The following is a 22509-nucleotide window of genomic DNA, read 5'->3' as shown; positions in this document are numbered from 1 at the left end:
ATGGTCAATGGTCAGTGATGATAGTGGTTGTAGTCCACAACATCAGGAGGCCACCATGTTGGCTACCCTTGTACTAGATAAACAGATGGAGAATGAAAGGACCTGGCAGAGATACAGAGGTTTCTCCATCCCTGTTCAGCACCTACACTGTAGCCTATTTTACAAGCTGGCTGCATCTGAGGGAAATGGCAGACATTAAAGCACACTCCATCAATTCAGGTGAAACCAACTGTTTGCTTCATTTACTTAGTTTCAATTGACAATCATTCCACCTAGCTGCATCTGAAAGAAAGGAGAAATTTATCTTTAGCAAATCAGTTATGTTTTCAAGGAGCCTTTATTTCCATCTTTCCTAGTTTCAAATGCATTCAGTAGCTGTTAAGGTTGTGATAATAACAGAAGCAAGAAACACAGAAAATATTTCAATCATCAATGATCAAGGTATCTTTTTCATGAATCCACTTTCTTTCCCACAAGTCTTCTCAAGGCCCCTATAACTTCCTGATTTCTGAGAGTGTAGATTAATGGGTTTAACATGGGAGTCACAGTTCCATAGAAGAGAGAAATTATCTTGTCTACATCCTTTGTGGTCTTAGTTTGGGGGCGGAGATATGAGAACATGAAGGTGCCATAGAATATGGATACTACAGTCAAGTGGGAAGCACATGTGGAGAAAGCCTTCATCCTGCCCCCTGCTGAGTGGATTCTTATAATTGCCACAATTATGCGCAAATACGAGAAAAGGATAAAGCTAAAGGGACCAAGCAAAGTGACACTCCCAGTGAAGAACATAACCAGCTGGCTGATGGAAGTATCTGAGCAAACCAGCTTCATAACTGCTTTTACTTCACATGTGAAATGATTGACCAAATTTTTCCCACAAAAGCGAGCTGGTATGGCATAAATGGGAATAGCCCCTAAAAATAAGCCAATTGACCATGTCCCAGCTGCTAACTGAATGCACAATCTCTTGTTCATGATTAGCATGTAATGCAGTGGGCTGGAAATGGCTATAAGCCTGTCATAAGCCATGACAGCCAACAGGAAGCATTCGGTCACTGCTAAGTAGGCACCACCACTCATTTGGAAATAACACATTGCAAAGGACATGGTGGGCCGATCCACCAGAAGGTTCGCAATGGCCTGTGGGATTGAAGAAGATGCATAGCAAATGTCAAGGAAGGACAAGTTACTGAGGAAAAAATACATGGGATTGTGAAGCCGAGGATCAGTTGTGGTCACCAAGATTATAATAAAATTTCCCACTACAGTTGTAGCATATACAACAGTCAGGAAAACAATGAGTCCCATCCTTGTCTTTGGCCGACCAGAATAGCCAATGAGGATAAACTCAGTCAATTCAGTCTCATTTTCTTCTCTCATATCCTGATTCAAATATTATCTGCAATGACATACAAAAAAGAAAGAGAAAGGAGCCTCATTATATAATATTTCCTTGGCATTTTGTTGGAAGGTTTGGGAAGGTATGGTACTGTAATAACATCTTAATGATTAGTTTCAAAAATTCTATTGCAGCTTCTCTTATATCCTACTGTATTTCTACCAATGTTTTAAAATCCAATATTTTGCAGAAATATTGACTGAAAATTCTATATTTTATAGTTATATTTGCATTACAACCAAATTTATTTATTTTGTCACTGAAGTAGTTGCTTTTGACATAGCTTTTTAGTACATATCACATATGCTCATTTTCATGGATAAACCACTTCAATAAGCAAGGGTGACATTTTCTCCTTTCTGAATTTCAGAATAAATGCTATTGTTTCTTGAAAGCTCCTGTATTTTTGGCCATCCTTCTGATTCAGCACCTTGAGCAAATTCAGGGCTGCAAAAGATATAGCTGAGTAGAATAAGGTGTAGTGCTTCTTCTCTCTCCCCCCCCCCCACTTCCGACATTCTTTTAAGCAATACAAATGAACCAGATCAGATTGGAGGAACAGTCAGAGTTCGATACCAAAATTCCCAAAACGTTTCTTTAACTGCAATCGTTTGTTAAGGTGGGGTAATGACAATGAAACTAACATGGCAAAGTATATAAACAACTAATACCTTTAAATGCTTTGGTCTTTCCAAACTTCCTGAATGTCCTTTGTCAGCATTTGGTATTAAACAGAGATGCAGAATTCTTCAAACTGTACAGGAATTCTAGGAAGCCTTCAGCGTATCTGATAAGAAAGACGAATCGTTCCAGTGGAAAATTAAAAAAACAAGTTGTCAGCTCAGTATTCAGAAAAATAAATATATGGAATATGAAGAAGGATTCGTGTTGCATGAATCTCTGAAAAATAACGCACCAGAACAGCACAGGATAGCATCTGTATGTATACAATACTTGTTTCCTTCAATAAAGTCTCATTTTATTTTCTATGAAAAGTTCAGGATGCTCTAGATATAGTTGAAAGCATTTCAGGAGGCATAGACTGCTATTTTGTTCTCATGAAAACATGGAAACATGTTTTAGTTAGCTCAATTAGATGGGCAATATTTTAAAAGCACTTTCTCCATAATTCCCAGTGGTAGCATAATCCTAGGAGCATCAGTGATTCAGCACTCCTAGGGATGCAGCATAATAAGAAATGCATAATATAGAGCATAATATACACATGGTAGTAATAATAAAATAATAAAATAATTATAATAAAATAATAATAATAACAACCCCCTCCCCATTTAACAAGCCATAGTTTACTTAAAGAATGGGGGTTAAGAGATATGCTTTTTCCTGGTAACTAAAGACATGTAATGATGGCTCCATGTGAGCCTCTCTGGGGGAACATTCCACAGATGGGGAGCCACCACAGAAAAGGCCCATTCTTGTGTTGTCATCCTCAGAACCTATCAAGGAGCAGGGACATAGAGAAGGGCCTCAGATGACAAGCACAGGATCTGGGTCAGTTTGTATGGGGAGAAGAGGCCCTTAAGGTACTGAAGTCCTTAAGTAAGACATACTACGTCAACATTGTACTCTGAATTGCGCCCAGAAACTAATTGGCAACCAGTGCAATTCGGCCAGGATGGCTGTTAAAGCTTAAAACATCTTGTTCTAGTGAACAACCTGGCCATCAAATTTTGCACCAGCTGAAGTTTCTGAACTGAATTCAGAGGCAGACCCATGTATAATGTGTTATAGTATTCTAAGCTTGAGGTTTACAGTCATAAAGCACAGGTGTTAGGCTATTGTTGTCCATAGAGCTAAAGCTGATAGAAGGACCTGCATACCACCGAAGCCTCAGGTGATAGTAAAGGATCCAGGAGCAAACCGAAGCTATGTACCTGTTACTTAAGATGGAGTGCAACTACCTCAAGAGCAGGCAATCTCCCATCCATCTTGTCTAGAAAACCACCCACCAATAGTGTCTCTGTCTTACTTGGATTGAGCTTCAATTTATTGGCTCTCATCCAGACACCTGTCCAGCCTATTCACTGTAGATGTAAAGGGAAAAATAGAGCTGTGTGTCATCAGCATACTACTGACAACACACTTCAAAACTCTGGATGACTACACCCAGCAGCTTCATATAGATATTAAACAACATGGGCGATGGAAATGAACCCTGAGGAACCCAACATTGAAGGCTCCTTTGTGCCAAAGGAAATCACCTGCTGGAGATGACCATCCAAGTAGGAACAGAACCACTGCAAAGCATGGTCACCCACCCCCAATTTGGATAGCCTCTCAAAGGGGATACAGTGGTTGATGGTACTGAAAGCAACTGAGAATTCAAGAAGGATTAACATAGGTATATTGCACCTGTCTCCTGACAGAGGTCAACCAGGGTAGTTTCTGTGTCAAAGCCAGGCCACACCCTAGTTGAAATGGATCTAGAAAATTGTTCTCCTCCAAGAGCACCTGGATCTTAATCATGATAGAATCATAGTGTAAAGAAGGATATTAAGCTTAGACAAATTATGGTGCAGGCAAGTGTGTGAGAGAGTGAGAGAAAGGAGCATGCAAAGGGGGACAACATTAACTGGGAGGATAATCACAGGTTTCTATGAGAAGCAGTGCACAACTATCAGAGGATACACAATTGACATTTAATGGGATGCCCCATGTCCTTGTCTTCCTAGCTGTTACAATGAAATAATTGCATAGTTATTTTCTGTTTCTATTACAAAGGGGAGAGGGGGAGAGGCATAATTCCCCAGCCTAATTATCCTGCATGACAAACAAAACATCCTAGTAGAAGTCACTAAGGGACATAGTGACCTACGATACCTTTAAAAAGAAGAAGGGAAATATTACAAATTGGGTGGGCGAAGAGATGGCATGTCTTCCAGAAGAGATCAAAACCTATGCAGGGCATTCCTTCATATCATGCAGTGTTGAATGGAAAACATAATTGTGAGTATAGAGTATAGAGAACTGAAAGCATGAGACAGCTGAGCCTAGTGTAAATGGATATTTGGTTTGCTGTAGTATGGAGTTCTCCTGCTCAGTGTTCCAGCCAGCCCATGAGCTAGGCTCTCTTGTAGAATTTGAATCTGCCCCATTTTCATCCCACACAACAGAGTCAGCATTGCCATCATTGAACATCTTTTTCTGTCATTGGGATGCTTCCTGTTTTCCTTTTTGCTGTTTTTTTTTAAAAAAAACCTTTTTTCTATTACTACAAATCTGCCCTTCAGTATGCTGTTGCATCCTTTTGCAGTCAAAATATCACCATCACAAGAGAGATACCACCAGGTTTGGGGCCACTCCAAAATTTGCAGAAATACAAAAGTCTTGGGAGGGTGAACCCCACCCAAATGAATTCACTATTAGTATATATGATATTGATATCTCATGCAAAGTGGCTGTGCTTGTGTGATATCTAAAAGCATGAGCCATGTGGAAAAGGAGGCAGGTAAAGACTTTCCTAATATGAAGAGGACAACATTTGTTTCATTCCTGTATATCAGGCTGATGGACCACAGGAGTAAGGATTCCCTAGATATCTATATGTGTATATAGTTTTAGTTCTATTAATGTTTAATTGTTTTTTCTAATTATTGCTTTTTCTATGTTTTTAGTAATTGTTGCTTTTATCTGTAAGCTGCCTTGAGTCGGGTCAGTGGAAAAGGTGGGGTATAAATAAACATGTAATAATTTTAATAATTATACTAATAACTGACTCGTTATTCATGTTGGCTGGGCCAATCCCAAGCAGAAGGCATTTCCACGCATGCAAATGGAGGCAGGTACCTCTGATTTCTGTCATTTCTCCCACATTAAATGCTTTTTTCGAGGGTAACTCCAACTCTAAGGAGAAAAATTTTCAGAGGCTTCAGCTGCAACATATTGGCAGAAAAGCCTCATTCTATCCGTTGATTTCCATTTGCGGTTCTTGGGAAGATAAATAATCTGGTCACAATCCACCAGTCACGTAAACATGCCTATTGATTTCAATTAATTTAGGTGTACTTAACTCTGTTCCAGTGTTCCCACACTGACAACAGACCTGGTGGAAGCCATTATTATTGTTCCTGCTGTTTCCTCTAGATCAACTCCACATGGCATACCTAACCTCATGGAATGGGACCTCAGTCACTGAATTTTTGCTACTCGGATTCTCAGACACCCCTGAAATGCAGCACTTCCTGTTTGCTTTGTTTTTGATCTTCTACGTGGTTACACTTGCTACCAATTTCTTACTTTTGATCATTGTATCAACAGATCGTAGCTTGCACACACCCATGTATTTCTTCCTGGGTAACCTTTCCTTCCTTGAGATCATCTATACATCCAACATTGTTCCCAGGATGCTAACCAGTTTGATCTCTGAGGAGAAGACCATTTCTTTTATGGACTGCATGATTCAGTTTTATTTCTTTGGATCCCTGGGTGGCACTGAATGCCTTCTGCTATCAGTGATGTCTTATGACCGCTATATCGCCATATGCAACCCTCTCCACTACACAACTGTGATGAACAGCAACATGTGTGTTTGGCTGGCTGCTAGCTCTTGGATCAGTGGCTTTCTGGTAACCTTAATTACAGTGTTGCTGATGATAAGCTTGACCTTCTGTGGGCCCAATGAAATTGATCATTTCTTTTGTGATTTTTCTCCACTGCTGAAGCTTGCTTGCTCTGACACATACCTGTTTGAAAAGACTTCTTTCATTCTTTCTTCCAGTCTAACATTGATCCCATTCTTACTTACGGTTGTGTCTTACACTTATATATTGTCAGCTGTTATCAAACAGGCTTCTGGCACCAGGTCTAAAAAAGCCATTTCTACTTGCTCCACTCACCTCATAGTAGTTACAACTTTCTATGGGACGCTGATTACAATGTATGTGGTTCCTGCTGCTAAACACACTGTAGACACAAGCAAGATCTTCTCAATCTTCTATACTATTGTGACTCCAATGATTAATCCCCTCATCTATAGCTTGAGGAACAAGAAGGTACGTGAAGCCTTGAAAAGGCTTGTAGATGCCAAACTTGTATTCTGGAAGTAGCAGAAATGGATAAATGTAATGAAGCAGGTCAAGTTTGAACTCTTACTTATCTATTTACAGAAGGATATGCAAGCCTGTAGGCCTCCAAATATTGTTGGACTCCAGCTCCCATCAGCCCCAGCCAGTACTGCTGATGATAATGGATGATGGGATTTGTAGTCCAGCAATATCTGGAGATCTACAGGTTAGCCACCTGCAATTTCCCACAGCTTTTTGCATACTATGGAGCATATAATGTAACTTAACTAAATCACAGCAGGCACAGGTAATAACAGAGAGGCGTCAGGGAAGTATAGGCAGTGAAATCCAAAGAGAGAAAAGGGGTTGGGGGGGGGTGAGAACAAATTGTTCATCAGAATTATGGAACCCAGTAAATGAGTTAGAAATTGAATTGTGGTATGGAGGGGCAGTTTGACTCTGGGGGAGGTGGGAGGAACAGCAAAGGAGCCACACAAGAACCAGAAATAACTGTAGAAATGTAGCTCTGCCCCAATCCACAAAAGTCATTTCCCCCACATCCCTATCACAGACCCTGTCTCTCAGTATCATCCATCAAGCCTGCTTTTATCACTCCTTTCCCTGCTGATCTTGTTTGCAAGTAGACTTTTGAGCAGAAATATGATTGCTAGGAAAGAGTGACATGGAAATTAGAACATCCAGCAGAGACTCCCACTGTATTCTGGCTTGGGTGTATCTGCCAGTTTAGGAGCTTGCTAAAAAGAATGCTTCATCATGGAAGGTGGACAGGGAGAAGGTTATCTGATTATGATGTTTGTTCCGGGGGGAAGGGGGTGGAGATGGTGGTCTAGAAATGATGACTGTATAGAATCACCCAGAAGTGATTCTTAGAACTCCATCAAATCCAAGTACTTCTGCCAGTTGTTCCTAGAAAGGTTTTGGTCTAACGTTTTCACAGGTTTCTGATAGCATATCAGTGTATCTGAAATGTTTTAGAATTATCTCAGTTTTATTGTTTAATATGAATATATTTCCATTAGTTAAGCTATAGTATATTTGTACAGTATACCTTTTTTATTTATTTATTTAACCCTAACCCATTAGAAACATATTATATTTGCTTTACATATCATCATTTTGCTTTATTATTCAATATACAGAATTATGGACACCATCTATGTTTTTTATCAGTGCACACTTCACTTACCATGTTTCATGATACCTTCTTCTGTATAACTTAAAATATTTTAAAATAAATAAACTAAGAAACCCCAGTTATTTCAATGAATAAGTCAATGTGTTGAGATTCCTGCATTGCAGAGGGCTGGACTAGACGCTTGAGGTTCCTTCCAACCTTACAATTCTATTATTCTTATATCCACGTAAATAATCAGACACCTAAATGAGAAACTTATATGGAGTTAAATTTGCAGTGTTCTGAATTTTTGCAGTGCAGTTCCCCCATGAAGAAATGTTGATAAAAAGGCATACACATGTACAGTAAAATTCATATATTTGTGACATTAACATACAAAAATGCATTACATTAGGGCACATTACAGTGGTACCTTGGTTTAAGTACACAGTTGGTTCTGGAAGTCTGTACTTAACCTGAAGCGTACTTAACCTGAAGCGAACTTTCCCATTGAAAGTAATGGAAAGTGGATTAATCCATTCCAGATGGGTCCACAGAGTACTCAACCTGAAGTGTACTTACCCCCAAATATGAGTGTAATTGGTTCTGGAAGTCCATACTTAACCTGAAGCATACTTAACCTGAAGTGAACTTTCCCATTGAAAGTAATGGAAAGTGGATTAATCCATTCCAGACAGGTCCGCAGAGTACTCAACCTGAAGCATACTTACCCCAAAATATGAGTGTAATTGGTTCTGGAAGTTCGTACTTAACCTGAAGCGTACTTAACATGAAGCGAACTTTCCCATTGAAAGTAATGGAAAGTGGATTAATCCATTCCAGACAGGTCTGCGGAGTACTTAAACTGAAAGTACTCAAACTGAAGCGTACTTAAACTGAGGTATGACTGTATTTTCCAAAAATGTGTCTCTTAGGCAAATATATATATATACAACCATGATGCATTTTCATGAGGACTGCTTTATAATGCAAACTGATGTGGACATGTGGGAAATAAATATAATTTAGGTTATAAAAATGAGAAATGGGAACAAATTGAAATGGACAGATTCATACATCCCCAATGGTGATTTAACATTTTAACTACTGCAGCACAAGTCGGATTTCTGTGTGTGCAGTTACCAAATATATTGAACAGGGATGAGAGGATTTCATTCAACTTGATACTTTTGTTCCTCTGGTCCATTCTTTCCATCTTGTTGCATAGATTCAATTGGGGAATTTTATTTCCTTTTATGAATACATGAGGCAAACTGCCATATCCATTGAAGATCCACAATGGAAAAGAGGCTTCATGGCATTGTATCATATTTTTCCTTCTCAGAAAAAAGTGGAAATCCTTTTTAAAATGGCATAAAATCATGAGGTGCATTTTCAGCAAACCAAACAGCAGGCAAGTAAAGGACCAAAGTCTATAAACTATAAATCAAGCATAAAAAGTTACAGGTAGGTAGCCGTGTTAATCTGCCGTAGTCAAAACAAAATTAAAAAAATTCCTTCCAGATATCTGCAGAAGTGTGCATGCACATGAAAGCTCATACCAATGACAAACTTAGTTGGTCTCTAAGGTGCTACTGGAAGGTGTTTTTTTAATATATATATTTTGTTTCAAGCATAAAAAGTTAATTTTCCATTCCAGTTAACAAACCTTATTTAATGATTACATTTGCGAAAGTTGGAAATAAACATGTAAAAATCCATGTGTGGATCTTTGTTAAAACCACAAGAGGAATGAAAGAAATTTGAAGGGGGAAGACTCTTTATCAGAATGTATTAGAGTGCAGTTATAAGAATGTCAACTAGTAACACTGTCTGTGTCCGAAGTCTTTTCAAAAGGAAGTCAGTTTAGATCATTAGTGGCAATGGATACCACCTCTCAGTTCCCTGACTCAACAATGAAGTGGTAGACTAGGACTGAAAAACTTCAGCCCTCCAGAAGTTTTTACCTGTTGGGATTCTTCCCAGACTACACAGCTCCTCATGGTGTGACCCTTCTATACGTGTGTTTGCCTGGTTAAAATGTGATCTCAAAATATGATAATGCCTCTTAATTATTTGGATGGAGGATGGACAAATAAGTGGGAATGTGTATAACCCTCTGATTTTCAATGGCTGAAATGTATCCTATCAAAGGTAAGGATCACATCTATTGTTTCATTCAGTTTGGGGTTGGTCCTCCCCATCACTGAAATGTGGCTAAGAAAGATCCACTAGATCTAATGCAGATGAAATTAATATACATTGGTATCTCGGGTTACAGGCGCTTCATGTTACAAACTCCGCTAATAAGGAAGTGGCTGCTCCAGGTTAAGAACATTGCCCCAGGATAAGAACAGAAAACATGCGCCAGCGGCAGCAGGAGGCCCCATTATCAAAAGCGCGCCTCAGGTTAAGGACCGTTTCAGGTTAAGAATGGACCTCTGGAACGAATTAAGTTCTTAACCTGAGTAACCACTGTATATCAATGGTGAAGTCCACACATGAAGTCAGTGATAATGAGAAGGTTTCCCCTTTCCTCTAATTTTTTTTAATAAGTTCTCTGAAACATCTGGAACGGTTTTTTAATTGCTTCCTTTACCTCTTTGTTCCTCAGGCTGTACACAAGGGGATTGACTAGTGGGGTGAGCAAAGTGTAGAACAGTGAAAAGAGTTTCTTCAAGTCACTCAGTGAACTGATGTTTGGTAAGACATAGACTATCATCAGGGAGCCATAGAAGCAAGCAACCACAGTCAAGTGAGAGGAGCATGTAGAGAATGCCTTTTGTTTACCAGTGGTGGATGGGATTCTTAAAATGCTCTTGATGATGAAAATGTAAGATGTCACAGTTATGATAAAGGGTGCCAGTGTACCTATGAAGGATATTATGAAGGCTGTAGTTTCAACCAGATTAGTATCATTGCATGAAAGTCTTATCATTGGGATCAAATCACAGAAGAAATGGTTGATTTTGTTGGGTCCACAGAATTGCAGCTGAGACACAAAAAATATTATGAGACTGATAAAGAGTGATCCACTGATCCATGATCCAGCAATAAGCATGATACAAATTCTTCCATTCATGAGCATTACATAATGCAACGGTTTGCAAATGGCTAAGTAACGATCATAAGACATCACGGCTAGAAAGTAACATTCTGTAGTTGCGAGATAACCAAAGAAATACAGCTGGGCAAAGCATCCGTTAATTGAAATGGTTCTGTCCCCAGTCAGAAAACTGACCAGCATCCTTGGCATGATGGTTGAGCTGTAGCAAGTCTCCAGGCATGAAAGGTTTCCCAGGAAGAAATACATGGGTGTGTGAAGATGCTGATTGAGGACTACTAGAACAATAATGAGAATGTTTCCAGCCATGGTCACAAGGTAGATAGGAAGAAAAAGTATGGAAAACAATGTCTGTAAGTCCTCACTATTAAAGTCCAAGAGGATGAATGCCACAGGAGCTGTTTGATTTTCCTCTTCTGCGTTGACATTCAGTTTCATCTAAGTAACATCAGATAATATTAATAAACATTTAGGTTTGAATATGTGATTAAGAAGTTACAGCCTGTTGATTCAAGACTTAGCTATATTTAGATCAAACGTGTTGAAATCAATGGACTTTTTATTATTATATTAACCTTCTATTGTTTTCTCTCCAAGAAGTGCAAGCTAAAAACATTTTTCTCCCACCAGCTGCTATCCTCACCTTGTGAGGTTAGGATAAGAAGAAACAAGCATTTAAAACTGGGTTTTCCCAGGCATGATGTTCTAATCACTCCTCCATTCTGGATTTCAAGACTAACTTAAGCCCCATTGATTAAAAAAATCCAGCAATGGTTTCTGGTGTATATCTATGAAAGTTAAGCATCCCACCATAACTTTTTAACAATGTTATGAAACTAAGAATGCTTTACATGTATGTTCTTTTCTGAAGTTTCTAACTGTGATGGACAACCATGGTTCTACTTATGTTATTGGACTACAAGCACCATTACTCTTGACCATTGACCATGATGACAATGTATAGTGAGAGCTGGAGTCCAACATCTGGTTCCCCCCCCCCCACACACACACAAAAATTGTTGTTCCAATGTAACTTGATCATTTTCCTAGGCCTGTTTTACACATACTGAAACTCTCCCAGGAACTCAGGAAGTTCATCATAGCCAGCTCATCATTGCATAGCAAAGAGGAGGAACAAAATTTATAGTCACAAATATTTGACTTGAAATCCTGTCTACTAAGAAGTACACCCTACTGAACTTAGTGTGGCTTCCTCCCAAATATTGTGTTCATAGGATTACAATCTTAAAAGACTGAAATCTATAACATATTAGTCTAAAATGTGGAATCAAAAAAAGAAGTTATTTAAGTGATGATATCTAGGTAACATAATTAGATTTTCTTGCATATACATGAGTTCAGAACAAATTTCATTAAATCAATGAAGGACTCCACCTTCATTGATAGGGGCATATTTTAAGGAGTGCAGAACAAATAACAGCTAGATTGCTTGGGACCACTGTGAATGGGGTCAGGTGTGAAATGCGAAGTCCTAAATCTTAAGTCCACTAAGTGGGTTGCTGACAAGCCAAAAAATAGCATGTTCCCACTACAATGACAACTCTTCCAGCTCTGTCTTAGCAGTTGTGGGTGATGGATTCCTCATTGCATGATTCCAGTGTACAAGAGACTGGATTGGCCTATTATATTTTCATACTTATGTTCTGATCTTTTACATTAAACTGACAGATTAATGCACTGAACTCTAAATGGACATTACAAAATCCTAAGCACTTCATTTGGATTGTGTAGCAGAGCTCCAAATTGGTGTTAAAAGCTTTATTTCCATGTATCCTTACCTTAACGCCAGAACACATTAGATGATGAATCCCCTAAAGTTCTGGATCAATCTACTTTTCAGTGTGGTATTTAGCACACATATGCTCTCAAATGTAAATTGCATGGACGTCATCCTATTACTGACAATCCCTCAAAACATCCATCTAGAAAAAGCCCTTGCATGGTTGACAATTCTCTGTTTATATTGAAAATATGAATGTCTCTTCTTGTTTAATGTCATCCATTGAGACGAATATATCTTATGAAAAGTCTCACTGATAAATGGAAGAAACATTTCAAAAACATTTGGGAAATCACCAACTCCCCCATGATCAGTGGATTACCTTAATGAATGCAAATTCTCTGTAGTCCCCCCCCCCCCCACCGAGGTCAAGAGCTATGAAGAAATTCACTAGAAAAATAATCCCTGACAGTAAATCTTGTGTTCAGAGCTCTATATTATTTTGTATATTTTTCCGCTTTTCCTTTATTTTGCAAGTTGCAAATCCATCTACCAGCACTGAGACTGCCACTCAACCCAGGTTGCAATAATCAAGACAGTGAATATATTATACAGTAGTTTAAATGCATGCTAGCAATTCCTGGGAAACATGTCATGTCTGGAGCCTTGCTCATTCTTCTGCTTGCTTTTAATGAACTTCTTCACCATGCCTAAATTTGAGATACTTTGAGATGAGTGAATCCTCACTTCCCTAACTTTGTCTTTTAAGTGCCTAAAGACTCTTTGCAATGTTTTCCTGAAAAAATACTAACAGGCCTCTGCAAAATTAATTAACATTGAAATGGACACATAGAAAGGTAATTTATTTGTAAATATTTGTTAAACCATAATTTGGTGGCTGAAATATAAAGTTGGAAGGGGAACTAAAGTTGGAGGGTCATCTAATCCAACCCCCTGTGGTGCAGGAATCTTTTGTCCCTGAGTCTCACACTCTACTGATTGACCCATTGTTTGAATGCCAACAGGAAGCTTAACTAAATAACAATAAAAAGGAGACGATTTTCCAGGGCCCTGTGTCCAAAGTGTAGACTAAAGTCCCTTCCGCTGTAGGAGGAGGGGAGATTGTGGGCACCACAAAACCTACACGTGATGGGGGAATGGTTGCTATTCCCTCTCTGCCCATTGGCCGGCTCCCGGCCGCGGCGCTCACTTGGCGCATCTAATCTGGATGCACCAAGAGGGCGTGGCTCGCAGATTTAAGTGAGCGTGCGGCGGGGAATCGGTCCCTTTCTTTTACAGGACCCCCAGCCACTGCGTTTTCCCGCCCACCCTCCCTTTAGGCAGGTCTCTCCTTCTGACATTGCTATGGACCTCGGTTGGTCACTGTTGAGCGGCCTGGTAGGAATTTTCCCACTTGCTGCCATCAACTCCCCCCAAATTGCTGAAGGGTACTCCCTTAAGGAATCCGGGACGTGGCCATGTCCGAAGCCGTGGTAGGTGAGGGCCTAAGGCACGCCCCTAGTGGTGGCCCTGGGGTTGAGTTCCTAGTTGATCTGTATCGCAGCGCTCACCCAATGGTGGTTAACCCTTCACAGACTGCCAGCAGAGTGGGCTGGAGTCGGATATAGACGGTTAGATTCAATGCCTAAGCCAATACCTCTCTACATCCGTAATCAATAAAGTTGTGGCCTTTTACGCCCATTAACCTTATGCAATGTGTCCTGTGTCTTTATTCATTCTGGGGAGGGTTTGGGGTATTGCCACACAATACAAAATATATTTCGAAATCTGGTTTTGATGCTGCCCATTTGGTGATATCCATGTGTAGAGTCGTCTCTTGTGTTGTTGGAAAAGAGTGTTTGTGGTGACCAGAGTGCCTGAAGAACTATGGATGGAGGCTCGTAACATTATACAGGAGGCAGCAACAAAAACCATCCCAAGGAAAAGGAAATGCAAGAAAGCAAAATGGCTGTCCAACGAGGCCTTACAAATAGCAGGGGAGAGGAGGCAAACAAAATGCAAGGGAGATAGGGAAAGATACAGGAAACTGAATGCAGATTTCCAAAAAATAGCAAGGAGAGACAAGAGGGCCTTCTTAAACGAGCAATGCAAAAAAATAGAGGAAAACAATAGAATGGGGAAAACCAGAGATCTGTTCAAGAAAATTGGAGATATGAAAGGAAAATATTGTAAAAAGATTACCATAATAAAGGACAAAAGTGGTAAGGGCCTAACAGAAGCAGAAGACATCAAGAAGAGGTGGCAATAATACACAGAGGCATTATACCAAAAAGATATGGAGGTCTCATACACCTCAGATGGTGTGGTTGATGACCTTGAACCAGACATCTTGGAGAGTGAAGTCAAATGGGCCTTAGAAAACACTGCTAATAACAAGGCCAGTGGAAGTGATGATATTCCAGCTGAACTATTTAAAATTTTAAAAGATGGTGCTGTTAAGGTGCTACACCCAATATGCCAGCAAGTTTGGAAAACTCAGCAATGGCCAGAGGATTGGAGAAGATCAGTCTACATCCCAATTCCAAAGAAGGGCAGTGCCAAAGAATGCTCCAACTACCGCATAATTGCCCTCATTTCACACGCTAGCAAGGTTATGCTTAAAATTCTACAAGGCAGGCTTAGGCAGTATGTGGACCGAGAACTCCCAAAAGTGCAAGCTGGATTTCGAAGGGGCAGAGGAACCAGAGACCAAATAGCAAACATGCGCTGGATTATGGAGAAAGCTAGAGAGTTCCAGAAAAACGTCTACTTCTGCTTCATTGACTATGCAAAAGTCTTTGACTGTGTCGACCACAGCAAACTATGGCAAGTTCTTAAAGAAATGGGAGTGCCTGATCACCTCATCTGTCTCCTGAGAAATCTCTATGTGGGACAAGAAGCTACAGTTAGAATTGGATATGGAACAACTGATTGGTTCAAAATTGGGAAAGGAGTACAACAAGGTTGTATATTGTCTCCCTTTTTATTTAACTTATATGCAGAATTCATCTTGCGAAAGGCTGGACTAGATGAATCCCAAGCAGGAATTAAGATTGCCGGAAGAAATATCAACAACCTCAGATATGCAGATGACACAACCTTGATGGCAGAAATTGAGGAGGATTTAAAGAACCTTTTAATGAGGGTGAAAGAGGAGATCGCAAAATGTGGTCTGAAACTCAACATCAAAAAAACCAAGATCATGGCCACTGGTCCCACCACCTCCTGGCAAATAGAAGGGGAAGAAATGGAGGCAGTGAGAGATTTTACTTTCTTGGGCTCCTTGATCACTGCAGATGGTGAAAGCAGTCACGAAATTAAAAGACGCCTGCTTCTTGGGAGAAAAGCAATGACAAACCTAGACAGCATCTTAAAAAGCAGAGACATCACCTTGCCGACAAAGGTCCGTATAGTTAAAGCTATGGTTTTCCCAGTAGTGATGTATGGAAGTGAGAGCTGGACCATGAAGAAGGCTGATCGCCGAAGAATTGATGCTTTTGAATTATGGTGCTGGAGGAGACTCTTGAGAGTCCAATGGACTGCAAGAAGATCAAACCTATCCATTCTGAAGGAAATCAGCCCTGAGTGCTCACTGGAAGGACAGATCCTGAAGCTGAGGCTCCAATACTTTGGCCATCTCATAAGAAGAGAAGACTCCCTGGAAAAGACCCTGATGTTGGGAAAGATTGAGGATATTAGGAGAAGGGGACGACAGAGGACGAGATGGTTGGACAGTGTTCTTGAAGCTACCAACATGAGTTTGACCAAACCACAGGAGGCAGTGGAAGACAGGAGTGCCTGGCGTCCTATGGTCCATGGGGTCACAAAGAGTCGGACACAACTAAACAACAACAACAACAAAATATATAAAAAGTTTCTTTATTAGACACCAGACACCAAAAACATTCATATGGAGGATATAGAATGGTGTCTAATTGATTTCTTATGCAGTTTTCCCCATTTCTCCCTAAATTTCCATGAATTCTATGAAACATCTTGAACTTTTTTTCTTGCCGTGTGCTTCATTCCATTGTTCTTCAAACTGCATATAAGGGGTTGACCAAATGGTCAAAGACATATAGTGTGGTTGGAAGCATGCCTCCTGATAGTTATGTCAGTGTTTTATGTCTTCCCAACTTGAGTGTCAACAAGAGCTACAAAGCAGACAAGTTTCCAGGATCCTAGCTCTAAAATTATGATTTAACAACATGCATTAATATTACTTCCTTTATTAGTCAGCATAAAGCGTTCACATTCTGAAGGTAGAATGTTTTTCCTTAATAATAATGCCTCTGAAACACCTTGCATGCTTTTATAATGGCTTCCTTTACCTCTTTGTTCCTTAAGCTGTACACAAGGGGATTGACTAGTGGGGTGAGCAAAGTGTAGAACAGAGAAAAGACTTTCTTCAAGTCACTCAATGAATTCATGTTTGGTAAGACATAGACTATCATCAGTGAACCATAGAAGCAAGCAACCACAGTCAAGTGAGAGGAACATGTAGAGAATGCCTTTTGTTTACCAGTGGTGGATGGAATTCTTAAAATGTTTTTGATGATGTAAACATAAGATGATACAGTTATGACAAAGGGTGCCAGAGTACCTATGAAGGATAGTATGAAGGCTGTAGTTTCAACCAAATCAGTCTCATTACAGGAAAGTCTTACCATGGGAGTGAAATCACAGAAGAAATGATTGATTTTGTTGGGTCCACAAAAATTCAGTTGAGACATGAAGAATATTATTGGACTGATTGCCAGACACGCAATGATCCATGGTCCGACAATCAGCCGAATGCAGATCCTGTCATTCATAAGTATTGTGTAATGCAATGGTTTGCATATTGCTAAATAGCGATCATATGACATCACTGCTAGAAAGTAGCATTCTGCAGCTGCAAGAGACCCAAAGAAATATAACTGTGTAAAGCACCCTTTAATAGAAATAGTTCTGTCCCCAGTCAGAAAACTGACCAGCATCCTTGGCATGATGGTTGAGCTGTAGCAAGTCTCTAGGCAGGACAGGTTTCCCAGGAAGAAATACATGGGTGTGTGAAGGTGTTGATCAATAACTACTAAAATAATGATGAGGATGTTCCCAGCCATGGTGACAAGGTATATAGTTAGGAACAGTATGAAAAACAACATCCGTAGGTCATCATTGTTAAAATCTAAGAGAATAAATGCCATAGGAGCTGTCTGATTTTCTTCTTTCTCATTGACAGTCAAGTGCATCTAAGGGATAATAGATAGCAATTAGGCATGGGTATTTATAATAATAATAATTTATTATTTATACCCCGCCCATCTGGTCGGGTTCCCCCAGCCACTCTGGGCGGCTTCCAACAAAATATTAAAATACAGAAATTCATCAAACATTAAAAGCTTCCCTAAACAGGGCTGCCTTGATATGCCTTCTAAAGGTACCTCGGTTTACAAACACAATTGGTTCCGGAAGTCTGTACTTAACCTGAAGCGTACTTAACCTGAAGCAAACTTTCCCATTGAAAGTAATGGAAAGTGGATTGATCCGTGGATTACTTAAACTGAAGTGTAATCTCAGGCTGGGGGTAGTTTATGAGGCATGGGCCTTGTAAATACATTCTTCTTCTTCCTCTTCTTCTTCTTCTTCTTTTTCGGTGATCACTCATCGCCGAGTAAGATTGTTTTCCATAAACATGGCTTTAACAATGAGTCTGTAAGAGACTGTGGAAGCCAATTCTGGATCCACATGTCCTTCCACAGTGGGGACATTGCTTTCCGGGTGGGAGTTGATCACGGTGTGGATTTGCCAAGCATGCCTTTCTCTTAGCATGCTTTCTCCCTTGCACCCTGAGTTTGAGTGTCTTCAAAGGCCATGACAGCTTTGGTAAAGGCTGTTCTCCAACTGAAGCGCTCACAGGCCAGTGTTTCCCTGTTGTCAGTGTTTATACTACATTTTTAAAGATTTGCCTTGAGAATCTTTAAACCTCTTTTGTTGACCATCAGCATTACACTTTCCATTTTTAAGTTCAGAATAGAGTAGTTGCTTGGGAAGACGATCATCAGGCACAACATGACCAGTCCAACGAAGTCAATGTTGAAGAGTTATTGCTTCAACACTGGTGATCTTTGCTTCTTCCAATACACTGATATTAGTTTGCCTGTCTTCCCAAGTGATGTGTAAAAATTTTCAGAGATACCATTGATGGAATCTTTCAAGGAGTTGGCGATGGTGTTTATAAGTGGTCCATGTTTCACAAACATATAGTAAAGTTGGTAGTACAATAGCTTTGTAAACAAGCATTTTGGTTTCCTTGTGAATGTCCCGGTCCTCAAACACTCTGCACTTCAATCAGGAGAAAGCCACACACAGAGTTCAGGCGATGCTGGATTTCAGCATCAATGTTGTCCCTTGTGGAAAGATAACTGCCTAGGTAGGACAAGTGATCAACATTTTCCAACGTTACACCATTGAGTTGGATTTGTGGCGCTGCAGAAGGGTTGTTTTGTACTTGTTGGTGCAGCACTTTGATTTTTTGGATGTTGAGTGACAGGCCAAGCTTTTCGTAAGCTTCTGCAAAGATATTTAGGATGGTTTGAGGTCATCCTCTGAGCGTGCACACACTACATTGCCATCAGCATACGTACATAAGTCTATTGGATATGGAATAGTGAGAAGAGACTGCCTGCCACCCAAGAAGACGGTGGCAGATAAAGAGGGCTTAATACTCCACAAAATCAGATTCCTACAATGGCTGGAGCCAATGAGCCAAGCAAAAATAATGCATATTCTATGACACATGGAGAACAATTGATTAATCAGGTGAAAATCTGGAAAAGGTTGTTCCTTGTGGTGGCCCTAGTAGTCAAAGACATTCCTGTTTGCCTAAGCATTTATTATTTAACATTGTTGTACATTACTGTGAAACATTTTGTGATAAGCAGTATAAAATATATAAATTAAAAACCAGATAAACAAGAAACAAGAAAAAATACCCCATTCACTGAGAGGCAAAAAGGAAAAAGGAAGGGAGGAAGGGAGGAAGGGAGGAAGGGAGGAAGGGAGGAAGGGAGGAAGGAAGGGAGGAAGGAAGGAGCCCAGGATTCAACAGAGTCTTGTATCATTTCCATAATGTTTCAGACTTGAAAACCTGTTACAACATATAGCTGAGTTACATTTTACCTGAAGACACTGGGAGGCATCTGTGGAAGCTATCGGTGCCATAACCGGAACAATGTGATCAATAATGGGAAACCTATGGCCATCCAGATGTAAGTCAAGGGTGGGGAAACTGTCACCTTCCCCATGGACTTGTAGCCAAGCAGCATCTGTAGGGAGAGAAGTTTACCACTTCTGAGCAACAATAAAAATCACTTACACAGTGGTTACTCTATCAGCACACCCTCTGTATCAACTGCTCCACCCCACTACCTCAAGGTGTGATTTCACCCTTCTAGTTTGAACATAATGCAGTAGGCAATGCTAGTTCAATGTATCAGTGTGCCTCAGAGTATTTGATTTTCCCATAAGGAAGGGAGGGAAATAAAGAGTCCAAGTTGGCAGATCAATTTCTTAAGAGGTCACTGAGTATATGGAATTAGGTACAGAACACAAAAGTCCTAGCTAGCATGCCCAAAAGACACAAATGCAATTCCAATGGTGTGTCTCTCTCTTCAAACTTAGCAGCCATTTGGTTTTTGGTCATTTGACTCCTAGTCCAAGAGAGAATAGATTGACCGATGCCATTTTAAATCTTCATTTTTACATCTTTTAACTCAAACTAGAAGCTAAATACATAGAAATTTAAATGGGCATGAAAATATGTCCAAGAACTTCATTTATATTCTGGACCAGATCACTGAATTCATTCTAAAGAGCTCTTTTCGAGGAGTTCTTACCTTAAAGTCACAACACACTAGATGACTGATGAGTTGGTTTTGCTTCATCTTAGAATGCAAAGTACTTGTAAAAGAACAGAAATAAATGTGCTTTCTTCAGGTCTTCAGCACACTCTCTTTTGAATGTATATTGTATCGTGTATTCCATGAAAATTTGGCAATCCTCTGTAATAATGAATATATTACTGTCTATGCTTGAACTGTGCAGCCATTGCTGCATATAACTAATCTATGACTTATATTGCCATCTAAATCTATCACTGCATCTGAAAAGTCTCACTGGGAAAGGAGTATGCAAGAGTAAAACAAAACAAAACAAAACCCCATCAAAATCGTAAGGGAAACCAAGGACTCCACGATGATTAATGAGTTTGCCTCATTTTGAGAAATTCTCAGTAGATTTCCCCAGACCAAGAGCTCTGGAGAAATCATTGCACCACCTGGACTAGGATTCAGGATTTTAGCTGATATATGTTCATTTGTTTCGTCCTTTTTTCACAGTTTTTTTTCCTTTGTGCCATTAAATCGTTAAATTTGTAGATGTGTAGCTGAAGGGGAGGTCAATTATGGGTGGGTTTCTTTACTTATTTGTATTGTGAGTGGAACAGTGTGTGTATGTTTACGTTGCAATGTAGCTGAAACAAATTCCAAGTATGTTGGAAAATGTACTTGGCCAATAATAAATTCTTCTTTCCTTATAAGAATTATTATTAGGAGATAATGGAATGTCTTCTTGAGATGTGTATGGTGTATGATGTAGCAACATTCCTGGGGGAGAGGACAGATCACATTCAAAATGGGAGTACTAGGAGAAATTAATAAAATGCAAATATAATTTTGTGGTGTGTTGTTGTTGTTTTTTTAAAAAAAATGCAAACCAATGTGGAGAGGTGGACCTGCATTTAAGGGGGTGGGGAATGAGAAAAGTAAATAAATTGAAATTGAAAGGCTCACCAATCCTGTGAATGTGGGCGATGGAATGCTGATTTGAATAGAAAGCTTCTATACAAAAATATATAATGTAGTTGAAAGGTTTTCTGATAGTTGTGTCAGTATTTGAAGTTCTGTCAACTTACACACAACAGGAAGTCTACACATATAAGAGAATGATTTCTGGACATTGCCTCCAAAACAAACATAGACAAAATGCATTAAGATTGCTTTCTTTATTTAATAGCATAGAACATCAACATCATGGAAACAGAGAGGTTTCCACCTTGTTTCCCACACTTTAGAGTTGTCCAGGTTTTTCTTCTGAATTTTAATAAATTCTATTGAACATTTTAAAGAGTGTTTTCTTCATGGCTTCCTTCACTTCTTTGTTCCTCAAGCTGTATACAAGGGGGTTGACTAGGGGAGTGAGCAATGTGTAGAACAGAGAGAAGACTTTCTTCAAGTCACTCAATGAATTCATGTTTGGTAAGACATAGACTATCATCAGGGAGCCATAGAAGCAAGCAACAACAGTCAGGTGAGAGGAACATGTAGAGAATGCCTTTTGTTTACCAGTGGTGGATGCGATTCTTAAAATGCTGTTGATGATGAAAACATAAGATGTAAGTGTTATTAGAAAGGTAGGCAGGATGCCTATACAGGAGACAATAAATGATGCAATTTCAACAAAATATGTATCATCACAGGATAGCCTTATCATTGGGATCAAATCACAGAAGAAATGGTTAATTTCATTTGGTCCGCAGAACGTTAGTTGGGATACCAAAAATATTATAAGACTGATAATGAGTGATCCACCGATCCATGATGCAGTGATTAGCGTGATGCAAATTCTGCTATTCATCAGCAATGCGTAATGCAATGGTTTGCAAATTGCTAAATAGCGATCGTAAGACATCACGGCTAGAAAATAACATTCTGTAGTTGCGAGATAACCAAAGAAATACAGCTGGGCAAAGCATCCGTTAATTGAAATGGTTCTGTCCCCAGTCAGAAAACTGACCAGCATCCTTGGCATGATGGTTGAGCTGTAGCAAGTCTCCAGGCATGAAAGGTTTCCCAGGAAGAAATACATGGGTGTGTGAAGATGCTGATTGAGGACTACTAGAACAATAATGAGAATGTTTCCAGCCATGGTCACAAGGTAGATAGGAAGAAAAAGTATGGAAAACAATGTCCGTAAGTCTTCACTATTAAAGTCCAAGAGGATGAATGCCACAGGAGCTGTTTGATTTTCCTCTTCTGAGTTGACATCTAACTTCATCTAATTTTTTTTTGCAATAAAAATTAAGAAATATTTGATTCATGA

At 39.6% G+C, this 22509-nt stretch overlaps 5 protein-coding genes across 5 annotated transcripts; 1 reads left to right on the top strand and 4 right to left on the bottom strand.

The window, feature by feature from the left end:
• Positions 1-450: 450 nt before the first annotated feature.
• LOC118077944 (olfactory receptor 13H1-like) lies at positions 451-1383 on the bottom strand. Its single transcript, XM_035101665.2, has one exon. The coding sequence runs from the start codon at positions 1381-1383 to the stop codon at positions 451-453; it is 933 nt and encodes a 310-aa protein (XP_034957556.2).
• A 4134-nt stretch (positions 1384-5517) lies between these two features.
• Positions 5518-6468, top strand: LOC118077943 (olfactory receptor 10A7-like). Its single transcript, XM_035101664.2, has one exon. The coding sequence runs from the start codon at positions 5518-5520 to the stop codon at positions 6466-6468; it is 951 nt and encodes a 316-aa protein (XP_034957555.2).
• Positions 6469-10109: 3641 nt separating this feature from the next.
• On the bottom strand, positions 10110-12189 carry LOC118077941 (olfactory receptor 11L1-like). The gene is made up of 2 exons (XM_088655120.1): positions 12151-12189; positions 10110-11036 (listed from the first exon to the last, which is right to left on the bottom strand). The coding sequence occupies exon 2, from the start codon at positions 10932-10934 to the stop codon at positions 10110-10112; it is 825 nt and encodes a 274-aa protein (XP_088511246.1). The 5' UTR covers positions 10935-11036; positions 12151-12189.
• Positions 12190-16643: 4454 nt separating this feature from the next.
• Positions 16644-17600, bottom strand: LOC118077940 (olfactory receptor 2AP1-like). Its single transcript, XM_035101662.2, has one exon. The coding sequence runs from the start codon at positions 17598-17600 to the stop codon at positions 16644-16646; it is 957 nt and encodes a 318-aa protein (XP_034957553.1).
• Positions 17601-21507: 3907 nt separating this feature from the next.
• LOC118077939 (olfactory receptor 5P4-like) lies at positions 21508-22464 on the bottom strand. Its single transcript, XM_035101661.2, has one exon. It carries the CDS (start codon positions 22462-22464, stop codon positions 21508-21510), a length of 957 nt encoding a protein of 318 aa, XP_034957552.2.
• Positions 22465-22509: the final 45 nt, after the last annotated feature.

Source organism: Zootoca vivipara, chromosome 12 (assembly GCF_965207765.1).
Source record: "Zootoca vivipara chromosome 12, rZooViv2.hap1.1, whole genome shotgun sequence".
Taxonomy (NCBI): Eukaryota; Metazoa; Chordata; class Lepidosauria; order Squamata; family Lacertidae; genus Zootoca; species Zootoca vivipara.
This window is presented reverse-complemented; position numbering and strand designations above follow the sequence as displayed.